This window comes from Loa loa (genome assembly GCF_000183805.2).
Source record: "Loa loa unplaced genomic scaffold supercont3.68, whole genome shotgun sequence".
In the NCBI taxonomy this organism is placed as follows: Eukaryota; Metazoa; Nematoda; class Chromadorea; order Rhabditida; family Onchocercidae; genus Loa; species Loa loa.
In genome coordinates this window covers 247,746-258,840 of record NW_018108248.1, presented here as the reverse complement: position 1 = coordinate 258,840, position 11,095 = coordinate 247,746, and the positions used below count along the sequence as shown (strand labels likewise).

Sequence of the window (11,095 nt, the reverse complement as noted above, 5' to 3'; positions counted from 1 at the left end):
TTGACATCAACAATCAGAATATGAATGTATACCACAACTGCCATGAGATAAACAGAAGTATATCAAATAAATTTATTTATTCAATAAAGTGTAAATAATTAAGCACTTTGGTAACTTGTCTAGTTAATTGTTCAGCATATCGATCCATTATTGTATCATCTACAGTAACATATTTCAAATGTTCACACTGTTTTCCCGATTCAATCGGACATTTTGACTTGTAGTGCAGTTTAATGGCTATATCTGGTTCCACGTATAACGTATTGGCTACATCGGCACGATGACGATGTAATGCAAAATGATTGAATACAGTAGCAATCGAATTCGTAACTAAAAAAAAAAAATTTAGTCGTATAGATGATAAAATTGTAAATATTTGATTTATACCTTATATGGATGTGTTTTTTCTTTTGCAAATGCCAGCTAATATACAAAAGGCTGACTTTGGTAGACATATAAATTCAAATTTTAAAGGAATAAAATAATTATTGCTAAAAGACCACATATGTTGATAAATAATAAAACAGAGGGGAACTAAAAACCTCTGAAGGGAAATGAGGAATAAAACAATTACGAGCTAAAATTCAAGCTTGAAATTATTTCCGGTAAAATTAACTAAATTGTTTAGTCAATATGTTATGCTTGTAAAGTTTTTTGAATTTAAATTTTACATTTGAAAATTCTACTTTTTTTTCCCCCAGAATATTATGTGGATCTCATCAAGAGAAAAGCAGACGGTAAATGGTTAACCTTTGCAAAATCAGTAAAGCTTAAGGTTGTAATTATCAATTCAAAAAGTTAGATTTAAAAGTACTTGATGAAAACTTTTCCATATTCGCCTGGTTTGCTCAGTGTTTCTGATTTTCGTCTATTTCGTAGCATATACATATAAGGTGGAACAAATGAATTCAGTAAGCTGATATTGGACGGAAATTTGAATACATTTCGAATAGAAATTGAAGTAACTTCAATCTTTTTCAAGTTTTTGTCATGAAAGGTAGTAATGATATTATCCAGCATGGCACTCCAATTATCATGTTTCAATGGTACGATCACTTCATCGATATCCAGTATTAGGACAAATTTGTGAGTGTCGATGTGCCTTAAGATAATCATTTCAGCTAAACAAATAGTAACTATTATGTGGAAGAGAAATGCTATAACTCTTAAAATAAAGACTGATGGAAATAACATAATTAATTTTAATTTTCATACTTGAAATTGCATTTCAGTTGATGTAACATAAGAAATACCTGTAGAAACAATCATTATATGGAATTAACTCGTGGCGACGCTTCTGTTGTCTATTTCGCCAAATGAAATGACTTCTGATATATACTTGATTTGGAGACTCACCAGGAAGATTAATCGGTATCTGAATAAAATGAACGACTAGTTATAGTTTAATAATTCATCACATCTTATGAAGAATTCGAGAAGTAAATTTTCAGCCAAAATTATTAAACATTTCAAATATCTCAGGTTAAAATTTTGAGGCTAACTTAAATCGTACTGAATAAAACATAAAATGATACCACAGTGACAGATCCTTGTTTACTGTAATAATTTAATACTTGCTGCATCTTACGTGGTACATAATAAGTATATACTGTAATCGTATCAGCACCAGTGATTAATTGCATTTCGATCCATTCAACCAAACGTTCTGGCATATCTTCAAGATAATCTAGACCCTATAAATTTGGGAAATTAAATGTTATTTTTGGTTTTTTAATAGTAATATTAAGGTCAAATGATCACTAATGCGTTCTTCTTTACAATGCTGATTCGGATTAATTATTAAATAAATTACTTTATTAAATAAATTATTAAATAAATTTTTAGAATTGAAACGTCACCTTCACGCATACAGCAATGCCATTCTTCGCTTTTCTTGATGATCGCATTCGTACTTGTGCTGAAATTTCCTGACTTTTACATGCTGTTTTACTCAATGAAATTGTCAGATTTATGCTCTGTTCGAAATACTTTGGCACCGGACAACTGATCAGATTCGGGATATAAAAAAAGTCTCGTGGATCCCAGGGTCGTTGCCAAATTTCACGAATTGTTCCCTCAACAACAATGTATTGTTCACGAACTGTATCATACAGGTTACAGAATATTTTGTCTGTTATTGGAATTGACCGGAATGACATCGTCAATATCTAAAGAAATATGAATTAAAAATATGGTAATTTTGAAGGCATAGATTCATTTCATATACACCAAGTTAATTTTAGAAGAAAAAGATATGGAAAAATCAATGGATGAGATGAAAGTTTTCCGCTTTTCCTCATTCTATTAGACAAATGAAATCACTCACTTGTATAATATGATTATAGGGATAAAGTGAATTAAGTCGTCTGTCATATGTTGCTGAATATATATAGAGACCATCATTTTGAAACCAATCGTTTGCTATCACTATTCCAGGCCTTTTCAAATAGCATCGCCACCAATATTGCCTTACTTCCCTTGCCTAAAAATGAAAAAATAAGAAAGAGGGGGAAAAAATAATATAATGGATAAAGAGTCGCTCCTGTTATTCAACAGAGAAAGGAATAGTTCAGGAAATTTTGAGAAAAGTTTAATCTAAAAAACCTAGTGCAAGGTAATCAATGCAATAGCAAAATTCCAGAAATAAACTAATTAGACTTCAAAAAAATTACTTCTTCGACTACGGGTCGAATTTTAGCTTTGCCAAGTTTAAGATCATACATGTACTGCATTGTTTCCAATACGTAATCCATATCATCAGTGAAACTTCCTTCATCATTTTTACAATCATCATTATTATCTTCCGTTTGATACTCTACTCTTTCAGAATTCTCTAGATAAATGCGCAGTTGATCCAAAGTAATTCTTAGAAGTAAAAGGAAGCAGGAAATATATGCAAGTCGGATTCGTGAATTCCAAAAGTTGTACATTACTATGGATCATACAATAGAATGTTATAGGGTGACGAATGAACGATACGACCAATTCTTTACTCATAATAATTGTTGTTTTCTTGCTCGATACATTGATTAGATATCCGATAGATTTCGTCTTTCACCGGCACTATAAGGTAAACAGAAATATAAAATAGTTATATAAGTAATTTTAATTTGTTACGTCATATTTTTCACTGATAATTATTTTATAATTCGTGACTATACCATCTATTATTATTATTACTACTACTATACAGAGGTAAATACTCGAGAGAGATTAATAGTAAAAGAGTAATGGCAGATTAAGAAGGAAACGAATGGATACAAACGGTCACTAGAAATTTTTGAATTTGAAAACCTGGAAATTTTTACGAATCAACAAGAAAAAAGTTTAAAACTACATCTTTATGATTTGATATAAAATAAACAAGTGGAAAAGAGGACATCATTTGACCAAATCATTTGTTTGAATTCATAACTATAGCGGATTTTCTATCTATCCAAATTCAAAACCAATCTATAAAGAATGTATTGTAGCGAAAGAAATCACTATTGACCAATAAGTAAGCATATAAGTTTTCGCATATTCACGAACATGACGTAAAACGTTACAGATGACTGTCCATTCAATCAGAAACATCAGCTAAGTTGATAATAATTTACAGTTTTGCAGTTAGTATTTCAAGATCGATATTCTGATTTTAAAAATTCTATAATGAATTATTTTACGAATTTTTCTTTCGCAAAATTCACTATCACTACTAGGAATATGAGCAAATTTTTACATTTTAGATTAACTGCAATTATTTCCTGACAATTACTAAACTACAATGTAATTAATGACAAGTTGTTAATGAGTAATAATGCATTAACTTCATGTAACCTAGAATTAGCCTCAAAAGAAAAAAAAAAAGTATGCAAACATTTCAGTCTTTATTATTAAGAGAAGAGACAAGTATGGATGAGATTCAAATTAAATGGTTAGATTTCAGATAGACATCTCTGATACCATTCTATCCTGTTCCTTCAAATTAGTTTGTCCTTAATAAATTCAAATTCATAGACTTATCCAGGAACTTGGTTACCCATGTGAAATCTGGGATATCTAAAATTCATCCCTCAGCAAATGAGATCTTGTCTTCCTTAACACTTTTCCGGAAGCTCTTATTTTATATCAAGCATTCCTTCAATTCTCAATTTTAAATTTTAATAGCTCAATAGTCTGTTAAAATTCGAAAAAAGAAAGAGACTGTTGGGAAGATTGCAATGGCCTAAATTATCAGAACAATTTCAGAGTGAAAAAATTGCAGATTTTTGAAGTTTCTTCTCTCAAAAACATCCTGTTCCGCTAGTTTATTTTGTGACAGTTTGTTCGAAATGATCAATTGTCAACCCATCACTCAACTCTCAACTCCGATACACCTTAAATGACAAGACATCCCATAAAACTACGCAAGACAGTCATATTTGCGTGTCATTTCATTGATTTTTAGAGATTTCGCTTTTGGTGAAGTTATTCAAAATGGAAAATGGGTTAGAATGGTAGATGAACAATAGGTCTGACACTATAATTATCACTTAATAATTTAGTAATATCACAATCAACCCGAGTAGTGTGGGGCAGATGACAAATAAAGTAGGTAAGCATAAAGTGATAATAAGCACACAACAGGTAAGTAAAAGGTGATAATGATCACGCAACATATACCATTCCAAGTATTAGTCAACCAACGGCTATTCCCACGTGGACTATTCCTGCGTACGCTTCACACATTTTACTGAAGATAATTGCTGAAGCTTACGATGAAGTATAATCATGCACTGCAATGAGAAAGAACACACATAAACATTGGATGGCAAATACAGCACTTCAGAAGATCCATGCTTCAACACATACGCAGGCGCAAATTGCATACGCGCCAAAATGCGTTGAAACGTCTATTCGATAAAGATAGTTAGCAGATAAAATCTGTCAATTCCGCGTTAAGATTAGAGATGCATCAATATTGAAGCAAAGGAGATTGGTTTTCATCGTCACAGAAGTTTAGAATTGAAGTGCGCAAAAGGTTAGGGGATGCTTCAGTAGTGAGAAGCAAGGAAGGGAGACTGGTTTTCATCGTCATAGAAGCCTGTTTTGACAGGAAATGAATATAAGAAGACTGAGTTGTTCAAAAAAAGAAAATGTAAATGAAATAAAAGATGTCGCCATAGATTGACTACAAATTTTGTATTTTGACCATAGAATGACTGATCAAAGATTACTGACAGATAGACTTTCGAGTATACTTCTATTCTTATATGCTAACACTTTAGAATGTTATATAGCTAAAGGGACAGGATGTGGTCATCTATTGGAACACAATAATATATATCATCCAACATATCCATCATCATATCAGGAGTAACTGATAATATGTGTAATACTTGGAAAGGCATAAGTAAAGTAAGTTAAGATAGTGATAAGTTCAACATGCATCTCCTCTGCTTCATTTCCATTACAAAATCCAATTTTAACACCGAAAATTCCGAGTAAAATTATCAATAATGGAAACGATGACCATTGTCATCACTAAAAAGGTCATATTTTTAGCAACTCCGACAAGAGCCATCTGAATGTTGCATATACATTTATGCATGTCCTCTGATCCTTCCTCCATTAAAACTCATTTTCCACTCTTCGGAAAAACTTTAATATCCCAAACGTTGAATGACCTGTTTTTTACTGCATTCTAACCTTTAACCTTTATATGAAATTTGCCTTAGAGAATATGGCATATTGAGGAATGTAAAGAATAAAGAATGATTATTAATGCATCATGTCACCACCACTACATTACCTATCCACTTTCACTTTTTCTATTCTTTCATGTAATTCTAGTACCTCTTATGATACCAGTGGACGCTTATAGATTTTCAGGTATTCTCTGATGTGCGGAAATGTACATAATGCGACAGATTTGTAGTGAACAGCGTTGGCCCAAAAGATTCCATCGATGATAGTCTACGAGAAATTAAGCTATCTCGTTCAGTGCATTGGATCGTTCTCAGCTAGCATTTCCTAGAAATGTTTGAAAATTCTAGACCAAAATCTGATAAAGTTACATTCCAAATTCATCTTGATCATTTCATTCACAAAATCATTATTGATTGATAAAGTATTTCGAAGTGTCGATTGCTCTTTATGATCATTGATATAACTGACATATATTCATTCATTTACTTCTCTTTAATGTATAATATTAATCATAATCAAGTGATTGACTTCCTCTTAAAGCAGCAAATATTTCCATAGCATTCTTATAATCTTTCATTTCAGCAGCATGCATTGGATGTCCTTTTAATTGATACTGTAAATAATTAGGACTTAATTTGTAATGACAAGAATACGTCCTTCTTACTCCCTTTTTTCCTTCTAAACAATCTCTTGCGTTTATTTCACGAAAATCAAGTAATTAACTAATCAATTAGTAATTAATTAATTGTTGGCTCAATTGATCGGAGTAGCGGAAATTGGTGTTAAAAAAAGTGCGCACTTAAATAAGGTTTAACTTTTAACCTTAAGATATTTCCAAAATCCGATTGTGAAACGACGCAGTTGACATTGTATTCGTGTAGCTTTCCATTGGCGTAAAGCGTTGGTGACATCCTTAATACTTCAGATGCTTTCATTTATGATTGCTATTAAAAGTTTTTTATAATAATTTATGATAAATTTTCAAATCATTTGATTCAAAATTTCTAGGGCCTCGTAAAGCCTAAGATATTTACAATGCTATAGATTCAAAATCTTTTTTCTTTTTGTTTTACTCCCATTATTTCTAAATTTGTTAATCCTAATTATCCTAATTATTAAATTTGAAAAGTAGGGAATACGGTTGTTTTATCGTTACTTTTCATCTATCTACATGATTTATAATTGTTCAAGTCATTTGACCTGAACAATTTTCAAATTATGCATGCATAAATATTCCCAGAATTTCTGGAAATAAATCAATACTCGAGTATAGCTTACTATGTTTTAGAGTAATTATGCACTTTTCATCTATATTAATTCTATCATTTTTCAATGAAATAATCATTCTTCAATTTTACATCACTTTTTTTTTTTCAACAATAAGTTATTACCTGATAGTATTGCTTATTTTCTTCGTCCCACTCATCATAACCTGGTGGTGGTTTATTTCGGCGTCTTCTATGGCGTCGAATACCTGTCCTGCTTGTTGTCCACTGAGTAGTATTCTATGCATATTTCATTACTAGTGAAGCAAATTATGACAATTAGCATATTTCTGTCGGAAAGCTTAAATGAACTGTCCGAAAACTTCTTTGATACCATATGGAATGTCCCGATAAGAAAGAACTGTTAAAACGAAACAAAATACAATAAAGTACGAACCACTGACAAAGCAGGACTGGTTTCCATCAAATTTCCGGTAGCTCTTTCAACATCCTAAAAATATACATGATAATTGAAGTTACATTGAGATCAATAATTTGTAATTATTCTTTTAATCATAAAAACGCTTCAGAATGAACACTCTGCGCCCAACTTGAAATAATTGAATGTACAATTGAATGTAAATTGAATGTACAATTCCCTCTTCCGTACTTAAAAAAAAAAAAAAAAAAAACAAATATTTCTTCCAAGTTTTTGCCAAAAGACATTCACTTCATATTCTTTCATTTTCGTCATTTATTCATTTCCTACGTATGCAGAGTGATTGTTATGGGTAAGAAAAAATTCCTATCATTTTAAGATAGGCAAAATATCGTATTGAAATATTAAATGAAGTATGACATTTGAATTTATACATCATTTTTCTTCATAATATACTTAGCATCATTCATGATTTTGAAGAGTTTTAAAGTAAGCCTGGAACTTTGAAATGAGATTTAAAATTAGAAGGATTTTTACCAGAGCCTGATTTCTCCCATACCTTATCTATTGATCTTTCGGCACTTTTCATCATTTGCCGAATCCCAACAGTGACTGCCCTGCAGATTCTCGAAAATGACCATTTGTGCGGAAAACTGTGATTAAATATTAATGATTAAATGATAATTTATGTTGAAAATCGTATTATCTTTTCGTTCAGAATATTTGCATTGAACTTCCTTAGTCACACTTTTAAATTACCAATTTTAATTTCAAATCATATTTAGTGTTACCAGAATCCACTAAGGACGGTTGTTTATGGCAGAGGAAGAGACTATTGGACTTACAAGACTTGAAAAAGTTTTTTTCTCCTTACTTGAAAAAGGAAGACGTTCCCAAATGGGTTAATTTTGGCTTGTTTAGACTTAAGTTTGCATTTTTCAAAAATTCAGGAACTATCCGATATTCAAGAAATAAAACTCAAACTGTATAAATTGGAGGATGCCGGGAAAAGCAATGCGAATAAATGGTTGGTATCGCTATTCCCGGTAAGAAACTTTAAACTTCTAAGCTTCCATTTTTTCATTCAGTTGAATAAGTATTGGTTTGTAAAACAAATTTATGTGGAAATTTTTATAAAAGCTATTTTAGATGAAATTATTTCTTAGCATTCCATGATACTCTATGCGTCAATTTTTAACACAAATGTTAAATAGGATCGATGGCCATACAACGTTGGTGGTTACAAAGTAGAAATCGAATTCACGAAGGAATACCCATTTAAACCACCGAAAATCAAATTCCTCACCAAGGTGTACCATCCTAATGTCAACGAAAATGGAGAGGTATATCTTCCATAAGCAATAATTAAACAACTCGAACTTGAATTCTTCAACAAGTCACTATCGAGAGAGAACTTCAGAATACATTAAAAGATAACTAGTAATTCCTAAAACAGATCCTTTTGTCAGGTGTCACTAGCCATGGCAACTAAAGAGAACTGGAAGCCATCTATCAAGATTGATCAATGTTAGTTAATAAATTGAATAATATATTCATCCTAACTATAAGAGAACAACTTCTTTGTTTCCTTGAGTAATTATGCCATAATGTAAAGTTGACCATTTTCGAGAAACCATAGGGTGGGTACGATGAGAACCTTATAATGTAAATATGTCACCAAAGCGATAGCAAGTGAATAACACGAACATCACCATCAGTGATGGAAAGAAATGGTGCCACTGACCCATTTTACGTCCCTAATAATTTTCAAAGTAAATTCGACATAGCATTCAATGCTGCCTAATGGACATATATTTTCAACATGAGCTTTGCTTCTAGAGCTCATTCCAGCATGATACACTCAAAGCCCTTTCCAGTGTTGACGGCACTCGCAGAATTACTCTGCTCGCCACAGCTTGGTTGTGTACTTCGTCCCGATTTAGCTGAACTATATATCAAAGACGTTGATACGTACAATAAGAATGCGTTAGAATTCTGTAAACATTACTCTGAAAAACAAACTCAATGTTAAACCAAAGTTATTCTTCATACTATGCAAATCCATGAAACAATTCCTTCTGAAACTTGACCATAAATATGTCTTAAATTCGGTCCATAATAAAAATGACAATGCATTAAAAAAAGTGATGATACATAGTTGAAGTCGAACGGCAAAATTATATAAAGTGCAACTTGAACGACAGATGAATTCACAATCTGTTTTATAATGAGTTTTTCGCATGAATAGTTTCCGAAATAAAGTGTAAATAGCATTTTTAGGAAATCGTGCAATGCAAAGTCAGTGTACAATGGAACTCCATCGAAAAGTTGGGATGGTTCTAGATGTGGGAAAGACAATAGTCAAAATCATGACGTTAAGGTTTATGGCGCCATTCCCGAAAAACCAATCCATTTTCCGGAGAACTTCCCAAATATTTAAAACTAAGATCTATGGACTCTGAGAAGGGAAATATTTTATACAAACACAAAAGGAAGCTTCACAAGAAAAACTTGGGACCAAAAAATACATAAACTTCGCGAAGAATTAAACAACAAAGGAAACAATGCGAGTAAATAAAACTTAAAACTGTCGCCGGTGATACATATCTGGGTCATAATAACTGGTTACCACTGTTCGGTTTGCAAATTTACGTCCCGTAAGTGCCGCCTGTGCCTTCTGACATTCTTGCTTGCTGTTAAATTCCACAAAAACCTTAAAGATGATAATCATAAGAAAAGCAAAAACAGTGGTAAAATTTGAATATCGAAACCAACAATGACTTAATGACACAAGTTTTACTTTTGAAGTTGCCGATGCTCTACTGAGTATTATTACTTACGGAACAAATATAGGAAACTATGTAACATCTCGAAGCAAAATGCACAAAGAACTGGTATGTTGAAAGGGGCTTAAATTCTGCAAATTTTAGTAATCAGCGACAATCATGCAAAATTCAAAGCAGATTTGAAGAACTCACTTTTCCAACACCAGTAACGTCCACTCCTGGAACTGAACGTGGTATTTCTAGCGATTTCACAATACCGTACTTAGCACACTCCTCCCGAATATCTTCCAGGATATCTGGAAACAAATTATATGATACCTGCTATTTACTAACAATCTCATAATACAAAACAAAGAGTCAAATACCACCTTACAGTAAGCATCAACACGTAGTTGTTGTGGAAACCAAATGATATTAGCCATCTTAAACAACGAGAAACTACATATACCTTCATACTCTTCATCATCCTTCAATTCGTCTTCGGTGACCATATTCATTAAACAGAGCACTTCAGTTGGTGGTCCAGCACCGTGAGATAAGTCTATGCCCGCCACCTGGATCTGTGGGAACGTATTCTGTGCAACATTGTTTCTAGCGTTAGCACAAGAAAGCTGCACAACAAGATTTTTGTCGCCAAGCTGCATACCATTTAAACCTGCGATCGCCTGAAAAAATATTTTAAGCATTTTATTTCACTCATTTTAGAACTCGCTCCTCGAGAAAACCTTATTTTGCTTTAACGCATTATCCCCTTTTTTCACAATCAGTTCCAACTATAGATTACAGCTAAAACTTTGTATATATTTTAAACCATAATAATAATAAATAATAATAATAATAATAATAATAATAATAAATAATAATAATAAATAATAATAATAACAATAATAATAATAATAATAATAATAATAATAATAATAATAATAATAATAATAATAATAATAAGTAATAATAATAATAATAAATAACAATAAGTAATAATAACCAATAATAAG

General features: G+C 31.7%; 4 protein-coding genes across 4 annotated transcripts in view; 1 reads left to right on the top strand and 3 right to left on the bottom strand.

Annotated features, from left to right (window-relative positions):
- Positions 1–5,943, bottom strand: part of LOAG_09098 (hypothetical protein) — a gene marked incomplete at its 3' end in the record, with an annotated part of 6,504 nt that extends 561 nt beyond the window's left edge. The window contains exons 1-7 of the mRNA XM_020447855.1: positions 5,880–5,943; positions 2,673–3,063; positions 2,327–2,482; positions 1,860–2,168; positions 1,536–1,694; positions 1,254–1,375; positions 815–1,102 (exon numbers count right to left, since the gene is read on the bottom strand). Coding sequence (XP_020301954.1) covers positions 815–1,102; positions 1,254–1,375; positions 1,536–1,694; positions 1,860–2,168; positions 2,327–2,482; positions 2,673–2,930 — 1,292 coding nt within the window. The 5' untranslated portion in view covers positions 2,931–3,063; positions 5,880–5,943. The remainder of the gene's footprint in view (positions 1–814; positions 1,103–1,253; positions 1,376–1,535; positions 1,695–1,859; positions 2,169–2,326; positions 2,483–2,672; positions 3,064–5,879) is intronic.
- Positions 5,944–6,133: 190 nt separating this feature from the next.
- On the bottom strand, positions 6,134–7,969 carry LOAG_09097 (hypothetical protein). The gene is made up of 5 exons (XM_003144626.2): positions 7,874–7,969; positions 7,333–7,386; positions 7,062–7,175; positions 6,493–6,582; positions 6,134–6,283 (listed from the first exon to the last, which is right to left on the bottom strand). The coding sequence occupies exons 1-5, from the start codon at positions 7,904–7,906 to the stop codon at positions 6,176–6,178; spliced, it is 399 nt and encodes a 132-aa protein (XP_003144674.2). The 5' UTR covers positions 7,907–7,969; the 3' UTR covers positions 6,134–6,175.
- A 161-nt stretch (positions 7,970–8,130) lies between these two features.
- On the top strand, positions 8,131–9,346 carry LOAG_09096 (ubiquitin-conjugating enzyme family protein; the record flags this gene model as incomplete). Its single annotated transcript, XM_003144625.1, has 5 exons — positions 8,131–8,172; positions 8,265–8,360; positions 8,529–8,657; positions 8,784–8,841; positions 9,192–9,346. The coding sequence occupies 5 exons, from the start codon at positions 8,131–8,133 to the stop codon at positions 9,344–9,346; spliced, it is 480 nt and encodes a 159-aa protein (XP_003144673.1).
- LOAG_17389 (hypothetical protein) overlaps positions 9,195–11,095 on the bottom strand; it is a 5,705-nt gene continuing 3,804 nt past the window's right edge. The window contains exons 8-10 of the mRNA XM_020450051.1: positions 10,549–10,765; positions 10,293–10,396; positions 9,195–10,027 (exon numbers count right to left, since the gene is read on the bottom strand). Coding sequence (XP_020306341.1) covers positions 9,896–10,027; positions 10,293–10,396; positions 10,549–10,765 — 453 coding nt within the window. The 3' untranslated portion in view covers positions 9,195–9,895. The remainder of the gene's footprint in view (positions 10,028–10,292; positions 10,397–10,548; positions 10,766–11,095) is intronic.